The 16,361-nt window shown below is 53.4% G+C and overlaps 1 protein-coding gene across 1 annotated transcript; it reads left to right on the forward strand.

The window, feature by feature from the left end:
- The first annotated feature begins 5,811 nt into the window (after window positions 1-5,811).
- On the forward strand, window positions 5,812-10,633 carry SLC32A1 (solute carrier family 32 member 1). Its single transcript, XM_025470060.3, has 2 exons — window positions 5,812-6,460; window positions 8,721-10,633. The coding sequence occupies exons 1-2, from the start codon at window positions 6,068-6,070 to the stop codon at window positions 9,906-9,908; spliced, it is 1,581 nt and encodes a 526-aa protein (XP_025325845.1). The 5' UTR covers window positions 5,812-6,067; the 3' UTR covers window positions 9,909-10,633.
- The last annotated feature ends 5,728 nt before the right edge of the window (window positions 10,634-16,361 follow it).

Here is a 16,361-nt window from a genome sequence, read left to right on the forward strand (position 1 = left end):
CAACATGTATTCGGGCAGTTTAGAGATAAAGGAAATTTCTAAAGGAATTTTTATATGTTAAAATAGACTTACAGGATCCTGGGGGTCAGGCTAACATTGCCTTTTGCCCTTAGCAAAGTACTAACATCAAGACAGTTGAGTCCCTAGAGGAATGTCACTCTGTTTCAAGGACTTGTCAATAGGCTGTATAGGTAGTAAGGAAATTTAATAATTTTCCTCTGTCTTGGTTTCCCACATCACGTTTGACTAACTTTCAACCCTGCAGAAGGTGATGTGGGTGTGAAAAATGAATCTGTTTAGAGGGGCTACAGATCCTAAAATTCAGAGCTGGATTTTGGCCACTGTGTATGTGTGTTTCCTCAGCCAATTAAAAGTTCACAAGGGCAAACGGTTTTGTGACATGGATTTAATTAAACCCCACAAATGTTTATTGAGTGTCTAATGTGTGCTGGGAACCCCTCGGGGAGTCATGTCACTGTGCTCCCCACCTCCCACCATAACAGGAGGCTATGTTCTCAGAAAGGGGCAGAAACCATTGCTCTAACCCACCAAGTCTGGTCCAGGTGGTCCTCCTTTACAGGCAGCTTTTTCTGGTTTCCAAGGCTGCCGAGGGCCAGGCCTGGGTCCCCACTTCCCCTGTTCCCTGGTTTTTCCTTAGAGCCATCCGCACAGAAAGCTTGAGTCTAGAAACCCAGAAGGTTTGGAAATCCAGCCTCCCTTGCTCTGAGACAGAACTCCCCTGAACATCATCCCAGCATGCCTTCAGAGATGGGATGCTAATTTAACAAGGAAAACCACTAATATTTTGTCATGAATTATTTTAATATGTTTTACCCAGAGCTATTGGAGGCAGCACTTACACCCTCCATGGTCCCACCTGATTTGTCACACTAAAGAGGGGAAGAATCAGGTCTTTTTTTTTTTTTAAGATTTATTTACTTATTCATTCAGAGAGAGCGAGAGAGAGGCAGAGACACAGGCAGAGGGAGAAGCAGGCTCCATGCAGGAAGCCTGATGTGGGACTCGATCCCGGGTCTCCAGGATCACACCCCGGGCTGCACGCGGCGCTGAACCGCTGCGCCACCAGGGCTACCCCCAGAATCAGGTCTTTGTTTCAAGCATGGGCTGCCCGCTTGGAACCCTCAGCCCTGCTGCCCCCTGCCTCCCTTCTGCCCACAGATACAGCATCAGGAAATTGAGTTCTGGTTTTGGGCAAGGTAGGCATGGCTTTCTCCAGCTGTAGGAAAACCAATGCCCCAGCTTGAGGGAGGAAGGATGATTTATAGATCCAGCACCTGTCCCCTCAGCAGGAAAAGGCTCACGACAGAACTTGCTCTGGAAAAAGAAGGAGGGGGTGTCTGTCTGTGATCATTCAGCCCCGAAATGATGCTCATGATGTTGGCTTTCCAGGCCATTAATTCAAGGGCTCCCTGCCCCATCCCCCATGTTACTGCCTGCTCTGGGAGATAAGCCCAGTTCTATTTAACCCTATTTATCCCCCCCCCAAAAGTGGCTTCCATCTCCCTTTGCCAGGCGTTTAACCCCTTGGGTACTGAAAGCTTCAAAAACAGAGATGGGAAAAAAAAAAACAAAAACAAAACAGAGACGGATCTCATGTTGTGAGAGCGCTGTGCATTCCACTTGGGCCCACGTTGCAGGGTTGATCCAGAACACTGTCCTCACCTCCTGGGGCTTGGCAGGAGTCCTGGGATCCCCCACGCCCCTCAAGACTGTGGGACCTTGTATGGCCCTGAGAGGAGAGCCGCACCCCCACTCCCAGGGTGTGCTCCCTCCCCACACTCCCTCCCAGCTCCCATTTTCTTAGTCACAGGACTGGGTCCCTGGCATGGGTCAAGAGGAAGGCTGTATGTAGCATCTCTGTCTCTTTTGTGCCCTGCTAGTTGGTGCTTCTGCCAGGCATGTCCTCCTCTGTCTCCCACTTCCCTCTTCTGGCATGTTCCTTTTTATGTCTCTTCCACCCCTTTCCTCTCTTTGTTCTCCCCTCTTTTCTCCTTTAGTAATCCTATAGAGATATTCTTGCACTGGGGGTGCCTGAATATGGGTCTCAGCATGAATCTGGATGTGTGATCCTATGTATATGCCTGTCCCGTGCTGCCATGTATCCAAGGCTGTTATCTGGGTGGTGGTACCTATGGGCATTGATCGAGGGGTGTCTGTCCTGGTTTCTTTGTGTGGCAGGCAGTCTTGGGTCAAATCTTCTGTGTGTCCATGCGCTGCCCTGTCTTTGACCTGTATGCGCTGCCCAGTGTAAATCTGCCAATGTGCTTGAATCCATTTCTTTGTCCATCTGTCAGTTGCCTTGTCATTCTCTGTTATGCGAGTGTATGTGTATATGTGTGCGTTGTGTTTCAAGGCAGGGGGCTTCGATGCTGCAAATTCCTCTCGAGAGGGTGCCCCTAGAGGAGCTGTCAGGAGAATCTAGAGGCTGATGGCTTCACTAGAGCACGCCTAGCTCATTACCAGCTAGGCAGGTTGTCCTCTTTGCCTCCTGGGGCTGCCTGCCAGGTTCCCTTCCCTCTGCCCAACACCTGATGTCCATTCCTTTCCCTGGAAGGGGTGAGGACAGAGAGGTGAAGCAAAGACAGAAAAGTGCACATGCCAACTTACCCTGACTTTCACACCCATCACAGGATTTTTCTTGTACACTCACTTTTCCCTGAACAACGAGATATGGCCATTTGATATGACACCAAGGATAGAATAATTGCTATCATGAACTGGCCACTGAGCATTCATTGCTAGGCATTTTATATACAAGACTCACTGAATCCCTTCAAAAACCAAATGAGGTTGTTATTATTATTTTCATATTTTAGTGATGAGGAAGTAGAAGCTAAGAGAAGTTAAGTAAGTAGTCCAACGTCACACAGCTAGTACACTAAGAGCAGAATTTTTAGTACAAGGGAGCAGAATTTTCCAACAAGGGAGGGGCTGCTTGGGAGCTTGCCACCCTGGCCAGAGAAGAGACATTTATCCCAATTAGCCAGAAAAGAGGGATACAAGGCTTTCCTCCTCCAACTGCTGGCATCTAACTGCCAGAGAGATGGATGTCTGCTTCGAATTTCGTCTCTTGATGGTGTGGTGGACAAATACCAAACAACCAGGAAGAGGAAATGGAAGGACAGACAAGGTCATGGAAGGAAAGGTATCAGAGGAGCATCAGGATTCCTGGGGCCTAGCCTGGCTCTACTCTAGACTCTGGGTGACCTTGAGCAGGACACTTCACTGCCACACCTGGGTGTGCTTATCTGTAAAAGAAGCAGTGCTTTAAGGATGTTTTAAGCATCGCAGAAAGGATGATTAGACTGAATGCCCTCTGATGTCTTCACAAACCCAAGAATTGTGGTGGGGAGCCTAGGCAGAGACCATGTTCACATGTCTTGGTGGCTTCCACAACAGTGGGAAGACAGACACATGCGTAGTAGGGCAGTGAGAAGGTTTGCTGAATGAATAAATGAATGAATGACCCTATTTTTCACTAATGAAAGAACTGCACAGCTCCCCTTGGGTCTTATAGCAGTGGACATCGTAAGGGAAAAAGAGAGGGTAAGCATTTTGGACCCTCGTAAAATCTACACATAAATCAGCAATGATCAACTGATACATATATGTCATTACTTCACTTGTCAAAGAAGGCATCAATGGCCATCTTCAGGTCTGGATGTGTATGGGGTAGAGGCAGGCACTAGGGACCCCTAGTCTCTGCCCACATCACCTTGTGTGGAACTAAAGAATTTCACCTCGAACAGAAAAGGTGGCAGCTGAGGATTAGGAGGTAAAGATCTTTGTCTGTAGTAGTCTGTAGGAAAAGGATCTCTCTTCCCCAGCCTTAGGGGATGGGGGTAGAGGAGGGTCTCTGCATAGGGCAAATCTCTGCAATGGGAGATGAGTTCTACTTCAAGTCTCTTTGGAGGAGACGGTCTATGTTTGAGGAGGAAGAATTTCTGTTCTGTCTGTTGAGTCAAAGCATGACTTGGAGGGTCTGTGTTTGGGGTCTGGCTCTATGGAAAGGTTTTCTTGTCACAACAGCTGGTGCAGGGAGACTGATTCTTCAGGTTATGGAGGGGTGGTTCTGTCTTGGTTTCTGGAAAGCAGGCTCTTGGGGCAATTTAAGGGGGGGGTGCCTGGGGTGGGATCAAGAGCATCTCTGTCCAATGTGGTGGAGGTTCCCTAACTCTAGAGGAGCTGCTTTGGAAGACTGTGAGGTGCTGACAGTGAGGGAGAGGGAGTAGGGGGAAGCCTATCTCGTCCTGGCAGCTCCAACTCGCTGGTCAAAGCCCTCAGGCCGCCCTACTTGTGCGCTGGCGTGAGCTAATCTAGAAATACTACAGGGGAGGGGGAGACTGGGGTTCTCAGAGAGACAGAGCATCGAGAGGGGGGGAAATAGGGGATCCCTTTTTTTTCCCCTTTGCTTCAGTTTCTCCCTACCCCTACCCCCACCCCAGTCACAGCCGCCAGTCCTCCACCTAGGCCGGGTTGCAAAGCCGCTGTTTACAGCTCAGGCTCAAGAAGAATCCCTGCGGGAGCCCAGCTGGAAACACAGGCAGGGACCCAAACCGAGCGGTGGACCCTCAGGGAGACACAACCACAAAAGGGCTCACACAGGCAAAACCGCAGGCAACCCATTCGGGAACACTTAACCACACAATCCAACACACAAGCTCTGCGCACGCAGAGACTCAAATGCGCACGAAACCACACATCTACAGAATAAACACGGTTACCAGCTCTCACCCTCGGAGTCCGCTCAGATTCGGCCCGTAGCTGTATCTGATGCAGTATCGGTCTTTGTCTGCGGGTCGCTCTCTTACCCGTGCGCGCACACACGCACCGCGCTCAACGGCACCGGTCCAGGGTTTCAGCACCGCGGCGAGCGCCCCGCGCACCTGCGCGCCCCGGGCCCGCCGCGAGCCCTGCTTTCCTCGCCGCGCGACACCGGCTGCGCCCCTCCGCGGCGTGGACATACGCAGACCCGCCACGAGGCTGTCCAGAGAGGCCCTCAAGAAGTCCTGCCTCCTTCCACGCTCCCAAACGCAAAGAAAGTGAAAGGCCAACCTTTCGCCTCCATTCTGCTCACATTTTGAGAGCGGTCGGTGGCGAGCGAGCCGCAGAATCGCTTCCAGCGCAGCGGCCCTGGACGGGCTGAAGCTGCCCGGCGACCGAGGCCAGGCTGAGCATCCTTGAGAGCGGCCCAGGACGGACACTTCTGCCCTCGAGGGGGGCTTGCGGACAGGTCTCAGTGTGCGTAACGGGTACGGATCGACGCCCAGACGGCCCGCGCCGCCGGAGACAGGTGACTTGTCGCTGCCTTTCTGGACGTCTAGACCAGTCCTTGGCCAGAGGCTCTGGGGCCGAACGGCTCTCGGGCTCTGGAGGGGGTAGTCGCGGCAGCGGGACCGCGAGAATCAGCACGCTTCGGCCCCCTCCCTCCCTGCGGTGGCGAGGTGGGAAGGGCTAGGATCCGAGCTTAGCACCTCCCCCAGAAATGCAGCACTCCGGCCCCCACCGTGCCCTCTGAGCCCCTTCCCCGTGTGCGCTCCCACTCGGTGCCACCCACCCCGCGGCCGCCCTTCCCGGCCCCCATCTCAATTCTCAGGAGTCCCTCCGAGCCCCTTGTCTCTTCTCGTCGCCCTCCCCCCCCACCCCCCGCCTCCGGGTGTTCCCCCTTCCCCAAAGCCCGCCCTCCGCCTGACTCCGAGGGGCGGGAGCGCATTGGGCCGCGCGCGGGTGGGGGCGCCGCGCCAGCCTCGCGTAGCGGCTCTGACGCCGCCGCCGCCGCCGCCCTCCGCAGCCCAGCGCGCGCCCCGCGGCAGCTCCGCAGTGCACCCGCCGCCGCCGCTCCGCCAGCCCCGCTGCCCGCCCGCAGGGTGGGCTCCGAGCGAGCCTCAAACGCCAGCCGAGAGGGTCATGAGCCAGGGCGCCTCGGGGCGCCGCGGGGAAAGCGAGCGAAGATAGCGGCCTCGCGCCCCCCTGGCCTTCGCCGCCTTGCCGCGCGTCCCCCGCGTCCCCAGCCCCTTGTGTCCTTTCCGCGGACCTCGCCGCCGCCATGGCCACCCTTCTCCGCAGCAAGCTGTCCAATGTGGCCACAACTGTGTCCAACAAGTCCCAGGCCAAGGTGAGCGGCATGTTCGCCAGGATGGGTTTCCAGGCGGCCACCGACGAGGAAGCGGTGGGTTTTGCTCACTGCGACGACCTCGACTTTGAGCACCGTCAGGGCCTGCAGATGGACATCCTAAAAACCGAGGGTGAGCCCTGCGGCGACGAGGGCGCCGAACCGCCCGTCGAGGGAGACATCCATTACCAGCGCGGCGGAGGCGCGCCCCTGCCGCCCTCGGGCTCCAAAGACCAGGCTATGGGGGCTGGTGGCGAATTTGGGGGCCACGACAAACCCAAGATCACGGCGTGGGAGGCGGGCTGGAACGTGACCAACGCTATCCAGGTGAGCGCGGGATTCCCTGCTCTGCCGGCCCCCACCCTCCACCTCCTCCCATTCTGGAGCACCAGGCTCTACCCTCAGCCGAGTCCCCCCGGGCGATCTCGATCTCCGCCGAGAGACCCCCTCCGCACCCAGGATCTCGCCTACCCCCCATCCCTCCCAGCCTTTGGGGGGGGCGGGTATCTACAACCCTACAAATCGATGTCTCCCGCCCTGACCCTCACTCCCTCCTGCGGCTCCAGCCGCAGGACTGCTAGGCTGGGGTTTGGTTTGAGAGGCACTTGCCCTCAGACCCTGCAGACGGGAGGGAAACAGGAAGAGGGGAGAGGAGAGGGGTGAGGAAGAAAGAAAATCAGGATTGGAGGGAACCGTGTCTCGGGGGACTCCGGAATGGATTCACAGCTGCATTTTCAGACGGAAAGAGGAGAGGGAAACTGCTGAGCTGGGACTCTCCTCCCCCGACACAGGCACAGACTCACTTGGTCATATACCCCTTTCCCACAAGAACAAACGCTGGGCACAGGTGCACACGACATGCAGCTATATATAGACCACAAGATTATCCTCAAACGCACCTTCATACGCCCCCACACAAGCACATACCCGTGCATACCAAACACGCGCACGAACCTGTTTGAACATACACATGCATACAAGCACAGATTCATGCAAATAGGATCCAGCCCACCTTCTCAGGTGCAGCCCTATTGGGGACATACAGGTGTACACAAAAGTAAGCACATAATTTTATACCCGCACAAGCACAATTGGTCTGTGGTAGCTCCGCGCTTGCAGCACACAGACTCACCCCTTTCACCCGAAATCCCGGCTAAGCCGCAAAGAGGTGACCAGCTTCTCTGCGGGTCACCCTGGAGAAGTCGCCTCTGGATGCTCTTAACAACCTCTGGTCTCCAGGCCTGCCACCCCTTCACCCTACCCGCAAGGACCCACTCCCCACCAGGCGGCGCCGGACTCCGCTGGGAGCGGGTTTGGAGTCTGCCTAACGACCCCAGGAGCTGGCAAAGGGAGGCAGGCCGCAGCTGGAGGGGAGGAGGAGGCCTCAACCCAAGGATCCCCCGGGCCCTGTGGCTTGGTCCCCCTGGCGTCCCCGGAGCTCACGGTCGTTGGGGCGCACAACGTGGATCTCTCGGGAGCAGAAGGCCGCTGCGTGGGTGCTTTGGGGAACCAGGCTGCGCAGGTCCCTGCGCACTGAGTGGTTCGACCCGAGGCGCCTCCTGCTCCCGGGCCCTGCGAGACGGCCGAGCGGAACCACGGGGCAGGGGACCGCGACCGCCTCCTGGCCCCCCGCGCCTGCGCCAGGGGCATCTTTGAAGGCCCCGTTCCGGAGGCCCCGAGGGAGGCCAGGGAGCGGACCTGGAGGCTTGGAGACGGCGGGAACCCTAGATTTCGTTAGCTTTTCTTCGCTTTGTAGATTCCAAACCCTCCTTCCGTAGTCCGCCCGCCTCTGTCCACAGCTTGACGCTTGCTCGATTTAGACTCTCACAGGCTCGCGCTTTCCCCCGGAGGCCCCTTATCCTGCTAGCCTCTACCACTCACGGCCCCTTCCTCAGGCCTCAGCCTCTGCTACCCTACTCGGGGCTAGCCCTAGGACTCCCGGCGCCTCTGGCCTCATCCCTGCGCCCCCCCCCCCAAGCCCTTTCGAGCATCCTCACATTCCCGCCTCCTTGCCTCCTTCTGCTTCGCGTTCTCGCACCCTCAGCCTCTCTTCCTCCCTACCCTAGCTCTTTTCTCTCCCTGCCGCTTTCATGTTCTTCCCCAGTTGGCCATAGGCTCTTATGAGCTTCCCTGGATCCCATTCCAGCCCCACCTTAAATCCCGCGCCCTCTCTTCCCAATGACTTGGGCCCAGCTCTCTACCTTCCTCAGCGCCCATCTCTAGCCACGACCTCTCCATCCCCTTATCTCTAACAAATTATCTTATATAGCATTCCCTCCTGGTGTGTTGACCCTCCCACACTCAGCCTCCTCCGCACCTCCCAGCCTTGAGCGCACTTTCCCCTCTCAGGTCCGGCCTCGAACACCTCGCACTCCATCTCTGACTCGACGCCCCGGCTTCCCTCATTAGGCCGCGGTGCACCCCCAATCCAGCCTACTCTAACCTCTAAACCTTCCGGTGGTTTACGCCGGGTTCTCACTCCGCTTAGCTCCCCCTTGCGGCTACTGCCTTAAGCCACGCCCCCAGGTCCCCTGGAGCGGGGCTGCGCCGCTGAGCTCCCGGGTCTGGTTGCCTTTCCGCTCCGCAGGGCATGTTCGTGCTGGGCCTGCCCTACGCCATCCTGCACGGCGGCTACCTGGGGTTGTTCCTCATCATCTTCGCCGCCGTGGTGTGCTGCTACACCGGCAAGATCCTCATCGCGTGCTTGTACGAGGAGAACGAGGACGGCGAGGTGGTGCGGGTGCGGGACTCCTACGTAGCCATAGCCAACGCGTGCTGCGCCCCGCGCTTCCCCACGCTGGGAGGCCGCGTGGTGAACGTAGCGCAGATCATCGAGCTGGTGATGACTTGCATCCTGTACGTGGTTGTCAGCGGCAACCTCATGTACAACAGCTTCCCGGGGCTGCCCGTGTCGCAGAAGTCCTGGTCCATCATCGCCACCGCCGTGCTGCTGCCCTGCGCCTTCCTTAAGAACCTCAAGGCGGTGTCCAAGTTTAGCCTGCTGTGCACTTTGGCCCACTTCGTCATCAACATCCTGGTCATCGCCTACTGCCTCTCGCGGGCACGCGACTGGGCCTGGGAGAAGGTCAAGTTCTACATCGACGTCAAGAAGTTCCCCATCTCCATTGGCATCATCGTGTTCAGCTACACGTCGCAGATCTTCCTGCCTTCGCTGGAGGGCAACATGCAGCAGCCCAGCGAGTTCCACTGCATGATGAACTGGACGCACATCGCCGCCTGCGTGCTCAAAGGCCTCTTCGCGCTGGTCGCCTACCTCACCTGGGCCGACGAGACCAAGGAGGTCATCACGGATAACCTGCCCGGGTCCATCCGTGCCGTGGTCAACATCTTCCTGGTGGCCAAAGCGCTGTTGTCCTACCCGCTGCCCTTCTTCGCCGCGGTCGAGGTGCTGGAGAAGTCGCTCTTCCAGGAAGGCAGCCGCGCCTTCTTCCCGGCTTGCTACGGCGGCGACGGGCGCCTCAAGTCGTGGGGGCTGACGCTGCGCTGCGCGCTCGTGGTCTTCACGCTGCTCATGGCCATCTACGTGCCGCACTTCGCGCTGCTCATGGGCCTCACCGGCAGTCTCACGGGCGCCGGGCTCTGCTTCCTGCTGCCCAGTCTCTTCCACCTGCGCCTGCTCTGGCGCAAGCTGCTGTGGCACCAAGTCTTCTTCGATGTCGCCATCTTCGTCATCGGTGGCATCTGCAGCGTGTCCGGCTTCGTGCACTCGCTGGAGGGCCTCATCGAGGCCTACCGAACCAACGCGGAGGACTAGGGCGCGGGGCTCCCGCTCCCCCGCGCCCTTCCCACCGTCCCCCCCACCCCCACCAGCCCTGTGCGCCCTGCCGCCGCGCTTGGGAAGCCAAGCTTCAAACATCTCTGGTTCCTAGTTTCTGATTATTGGGGATGGGGGGTGGGAGGGGATAGGAATCCACAATCCATCGCGTCTGCGTTTCTGTTGTCCTTTCTTTACCACAACACCCTAGTTTCTGGGGAGGCGGGGACGAATTTACGGGCCGGGCTTTCTGTCCTTCCCCGAGGGACCCCGACTCTTCGGCCCCTGTCGCTGAAGCGGGTGGGAAGGGAGGGAGAGGGGGCGCAGCTCGCAGGCGCAGAAACTTGACCTTGGGGGGACATTTCACAGCCATCCAGTGCTCGGAATCTGCAGCCCCAGCCATTTCCAAGCAAGAGTGCTTCCCATTCCAGAGACATTTCAACCCCGCGGAGGGAAAGGCTGGCCGGGAAATCCGATTCGGGTGGGCGATTTCCTGCGGCGAAGCGGGGAGGGGAGAAGCCGAGGCAGGGCTGACCTGCCTGCCGGTTTTCAGGAATCCAAACTCATCTTGTGCAATTTATCAGGTTGTGGAACTGTTCTACTGTGCGTGTGGTGTGCTCGTGGTGAATAAGATGAAATGTATATCAGAAAAAAAAATCTATCTCTAATTTAGAGTGCGGTACATAATTATATCCGCAAATAAAGAAGAAACAAAGGCGACCGCCCTTCGTGTCAGTTCTGCATTTCTGTGCCCCCCCGGGGATCCTAAAGCGTTGGACCGCAGGGAAACCGGCTTTGGCCAGGTAGGGTGAAGCCGGGGTAGGTGAAGGAGCACTTGTAGGTAAAGGGGCCTGAGAGAACCCTGGGGAGTGAAGAGGTGAGGATGGTCCTCACTAAGAGGAGGAGGCTCTCCAGGCGTTTGGGGGAGGCAGGGGAAGGAGCATGCCTTGCTCCCAGCGATTTGTGTGGCATTGGCAGCCCTATAGCCACCAGGACAAGATTTGTTCTGAATCCCTCCTAGGGGTTGGATCCATCTGAGAATTCCAGGGACTCTTTTAACTTCCAATCCTGGGAGAGAGAGAGGGAAAGAAAAAGCCAACAAATAAGGGCATGCAGAAATCTGCACTTGGCTGTGGACTGTGAGGAGAACTATAAAGGAAATCAGCAGGTGTCTTTCCTGAGGCTCCCAGGGCCAGGGGCCAACCTGACCTCCCAGGCATCTCTTACCCTGGAGAACCCCACTTAAGTCCAAGCTAAGTTTACACAGCCACAGCGAAGAGATCTGGCTGTTTAGAATAAACAGCCTGAGCAATTAGACTCCCAGTCTCCCCTCTTCTTGAACAGCCTGTTTGAGGTTTTGTGTTTTTTTTTTTTTTTTTAATTTACCTAGAGAATCCTGTCCTTTTTTGGTACAGATCCCACTCCAAAGCGCCGGTCTTGAACCCATTGGAGAGGGTTGTAGTCAGTCTTAAGAGATGGGACCAAGGAATGCAGGAAGGCTGGGCCATTCCTGGGGTCCTTACTGCAAGAGAAGCCCTGCAAAAGGTTTTTGGTCTCTACCACCAAGGCAGAGGACTAGTTTGGAACAATTTCTCTAGATGAGATCTGTACACAAGGAAGAACTGTGAGAATGCTTAAGAACAACATCCATTCTCCCTGCCTTTTACAATGGCTGTGGGGGCCTGGCGCGCTTGTGTAGGAGATATAAAGATGTGCGTCTGGAGTGCGGAGAAGCCTGCATCTGTGTCTTGTGAGAGTCTTGATGAATGTGTGCCTCTGTGTGTGTGTGCGTGTATGTTTATGTGTGCCTGCGACAGAGGTGACTTCGGACCACCCTTGGTTCTAGAGCCATGGAACATAAGGGATAAGATCTGGTCCCCTCTGTTGCCGAGGGTTCTGATGATTTAAACGGGTCATTTGAGTTGCCCACTGTCATCTGCCTATCACCATTTGTCACTATTCTTGTTTGTCCAGGATCCAGAGCTGGCCAGAGGAACCTCAGTTTCCAGCTTCCCTCAGCTTTCTGATGTCCCCCAGGCCTGGAAGGTGATTCCCTTCCACCCCCAGCCCTGCCTGCCCTGCCTGCCACTTCTCCTCAGTGGGTCCACTGACCCTGGGGTGCGCTCTGAGTCTCAGGGCAGTCTGTAGTCTTCAGAAAAAGCCAGGACTGCTGCAGTGGGAGGGGAAGTGGGAGCATCACGTGCATCAGCTCCATCCTTCCTATCTTTAGAAGGACAAATGAGACGCATAGACAGTGCCACCTCCTCGGACTTGCCTAGATCCAGTCCCCAGCATTCTGGTCCAGGCTTTGTGCTCAGCTTTCAGGAGCCTGGGTCCTGTGTGAGATGGGGGCAGGACAGCCAGCCTTATAGGAGCACCCCCATTGGTAGTACATCTATTTCTGACTTGCATTCAGGCTGCAGGGAGAAATAGGGAGCTGAGATCCATCCCTGCACCCCTGCCTCCAACACGCCAATGTATGTGGGTACAAGTTGAAAGGAGGCATTCCAATCTTGCTTCGGGTCTTCAGTAAGGGCACTTTCAGAGTCTGAGGGAGCAGTTAGGCCTAGCTAGATTCCTTAGGGGGTCGAATTGAGGAGGGGGTGGGGGCCCCCAGGGTGCCCATCAGTGCCCATCAGTAACTCATCAGTTCTTTGTGCAGATCCTGAAAAGTGGTCCCCTCCAGCATCTGTGTCAGTCACGCATTGGTGTACCTGGCTCAACACTTTGAGACCCTGGCCTGGAGCCAAGACCCTTGCCCCTGGGGGAATCCAAGAGTTGCCACCACCTGGTCCCCAGATGGCCCTGCCTTGTCCCCCAGTGGTGAAAGCCCAAGCTGCCTGCCCTCAAAGAAGGCTCTCCACTTTTAGAATTTGGGTAAACTCTTTCCTGCAGACATCAGATTTCTAAATGCTTCCTCCCTCCCTGCCACCCATCACCTCCCACCCTGCAGTTGATAATCACTGTTTATCTCTATGCTTTATTTTCAGGTCCTCCATATTTTAAAAGTAGGTTTTGATAGTTTTTTCCCTCAAATATAGAAGAATGCTCTGTTGTGGAACATGCTTCATTAAATGACATGTCTTACCCCAGGGACTGATCTGTTCCTGCCTTAGGGACTCAGGAGGGAGCCCAACAGGCTTATAGGGACAAGTCAGGAAGTTGAGAGGATCCTTGGCTTTCTGTTGGTGGGAATGAAGGTTCTCAGGTCAAGGGCCAGAGAGAGGCCTTCAATCAAAGAGGGGACAGACCAGCTAGCTGGCTTAGTCCTCACTGCCAGTGAGGGGGTGATGGAAAACCCAGATATGGACATCCAAGGATTCAGGATAGAGAGCTTGTTGGACCCCAGAAAGCCAGCCTTGGGTGTTCTCACTGCTTTTATTTTTTTCCTTTTCAACATTATGAGAACTTTCAAGCATACAGAAAAGGTGAAAGAATTCTACACTGACAGCCCACATGCCCACCACCTATACCAAACAATTACCATTTTTACAATGCTGAAATATCTATCCCATAGCTATCCATCTGTCCATCTAGCAATCCACTAGCAATTAAATAAAATGCATTTTCCAAGTTGCAGACATTAGTGTATTTCCCTATTGTTGAAGCACTCAGGATCGGTTATGATGATGACATTCAGATAGCACAGGACCGATAGTAGTCTACGCTTCACCATATCGAGTCAGAAGCAAAAGAAAATATCAGCAACAATCGGATCTCGATTTCAAATTTTATTATTTTGTTCATGTTATTTTGAATGCTATAGCTGTTTCGAATTTTGATTTTGAAAATAGTTTATCAAATATTGAATTTTTTTGCACCTTCTTAAATTTTACTCTCTGAGCAAATACTTCACTTGCCTCATGCTAATCTCAGTGAGGTAGGGCTTGGGAGATGAGCTCTACTTCCTAGAGATTTGGACAGAGTCTGTTCAAGAGCCTAGCTGTGATTGATCCCACAGTGAGGCACAGTGGGTGCCATCCTTACCAGGATGTGGGGATCAGGAGGGGCCAGAAGAGGAGAGGCCTCTAGCCGGAAACACCCAGCAGGATGATCCAGTAGTGCTGAAGGCCAAGATCGAGGGGTAGGGGGATGGTGGTGGTGGTAGGTGGAAGAGCTTTATATTTCCAGCAGCTCCCAACAACACTCTGTGGGTGGGATGGAAACAGGGTGTACAGATGTAATTCATTAAGATAAGGTCATACTGAAGTAGGATGGGCACTTAATGCAATATGACTGGTATCCTTCTAAGAAGGGGAAAAGAGATTCACACACAAGGAGAATGCCATGTGACAGTGGAGACAGAGAGTGAAATGATGTGCGTACAAGCCAATGACTACAAGCAACATCAAAATATAAGACAAAAACATGGAACAAATTTTTTCCTTTAGAATCTTCAGGGAGAGCATGGCTCTGTGAACACCTTGATTTGGGACTTCTGGCATCCAGAAGTATGATAGAATAAATTTCTGTTGGTGTCAGCCATTCTAGTTAGTGGTGTTTTATTATTCCAACTGTAAGAAATTAATACAGTAGGCTTCTGATTATTTTCTTCTAGTCATTTCTGTAGGCAAATAACCACAGCCATAGATTTTGACCAGTGCTGTGTTTGTTGTGCAACAGAGTAGCCACTAGCTACACATGGCTTTTTAAATTTAACTATAAACTAAAATTAAATAAAATTAAAAAATCAGCTTCTCGTTTGCACCACTCACACATGTCTCATGCATTGGACATTGCAGAACATTTCCATCATGGCAGGAAGTATTATTGGGCACCATTGGTCTAGTGTGTCTGTCAGTGTTCTCCTATGATGATGCTGCATGGCAACCCAAAATTTTGATGGATTATAAGAACAAACATTTTTGGTATTATTGTTCATGTGGCCACAGGGCAGATCAACTTTATGTTGCAGGTCAGCTGAACTTGGTTCCTGGCCACTGTTTGAGTTCTGGTCTGCTCCAGGTGTCTCCCATCCTCTTTAGACTCAGAATATGTTCTTCTCATGACTAATAGCAGGAGTGCAAGAGACCAGCCTAAAACCACAAAGCACACTTAAAACCTTTGCTCAGGGCAGCCCGGGTGGCTCAACGGTTTAGTGCTGCCTTCAGCCCAGGGCCTGATCCCGGAGACCAGGGATCGAGTCCCACGTCGGGCTCCCTGCATGGAGCCTGCTTCGGTCTCTGCCTCTGTGTGTGTGTGTGTGTGTGTGTGTGTGTGTGTGTGTGATGAATAAATAAATAAATCTTAAAAAAAAAAGCAACAACAAAAACCTCTGCTTAGGTTACATTTGGTTATCATTGGCTAAAAGCAAGCCACATGACCAAGCCCAGGATCAATGACTATGGTGAGAGGTCTTTTAAAGTTACATGGCAGATGGTATGGATTATTATCCTCTTATTATATGGAAGCAAAGAAGTGGGATCAAGAATCCAGGCTACCTTTCTTAGACATAGTGCTTGTGTGTGTGTGTGTGTGTGTGTGTGTGTGTGTGAAAAAGTAATACATTCACATGGCTGAAAATGTTTTAAGGTGTGCAGTAAAAAAGTTTCCTCCACCTGATCCTCCCACCTTGGCTCCACTCTTTTTTTTAAAGACTTTATTTTATTTATTCATGAGAGACACACAGAGAGAGAGGCAGAGACATAGGAAGAGGGAGAAGCAGGCTCCATGCAGAGAGCCCGATGTGCGACTTGATCCTGAGACTCAAGGATCACTCCCTGGGCCAAAGGCAGACACTCAACTGCTGAGCCACCCAGGCGACCCTTGGCTCAACTCTTTACAAGTAAACTCATATTAGTTTCCTTTCTATCTATATGAAAATATGAGCAAAACCATATGTATTTGTTACTCCCCCTTTTTAAAAAGGTAGTCCATTACACATTGTACTGCCTTCACTTATTTCTTTTAAAACTAAATTTTGAAGACTTTTCCATGTTAGTATGTAGAGATGTAGTTCTTAAACTTACATTCACATATATTTACTATTCTCTGTCTTCTGCTTATTCCTGCTTTCTCAGCTCAAGGATGAGTGATGAGTACTTTCAGATATGAGATAATGGGTTTGTGTTGGAAGGCAACACCCTTAATCTGATTTTGCCACTTGGCTAGTTTTCAGTCTGGCCTAGAAGTGTTCACAGAGATTTTGAGAAAGGTTTAAGGTCTCATCTCCTGCTTAAGATGTTTATTCAGAGCCGTCTTTTATAATTAACTTGCTTTTTTCCTCTCAAAGTAATGTGTTCCAGAACTGGAAGCATAGAGTCAAGGCAGCTGCTGTAAACCTTTGTATACTGCTAGCTGAGGGAAATTAAGTAAGGGAGAGCTTGCTCAGTCCTTTTATTTATTTTTTTTAGATTTTATTTATTTATTGATGAGAGACACAGAGGCAGAGACATAGGCAGAGGGAGAAGCAGGCTCCATGCAGAGGGTGCCAGGGAACTCCATCCCAGGACC

The sequence above is a fragment of the Canis lupus genome, chromosome 24 (assembly GCF_003254725.2).
Source record: "Canis lupus dingo isolate Sandy chromosome 24, ASM325472v2, whole genome shotgun sequence".
NCBI classification, from domain to species: domain Eukaryota; kingdom Metazoa; phylum Chordata; class Mammalia; order Carnivora; family Canidae; genus Canis; species Canis lupus.

What these genes read in the sequence shown, in the direction of transcription:
- SLC32A1 (XM_025470060.3), top strand. Translation starts at nt 6,068, where the DNA reads ATGGCCACCCTTCTCCGCAGCAAGCTGTCCAATGTGGCCACAACTGTG. An exon ending in ACGTGACCAACGCTATCCAG is followed by an intron (nt 6,461 to 8,720) that starts GTGAGCGCGGGA and finishes TCCGCTCCGCAG; the next exon opens with GGCATGTTCGTGCTGGGCCT.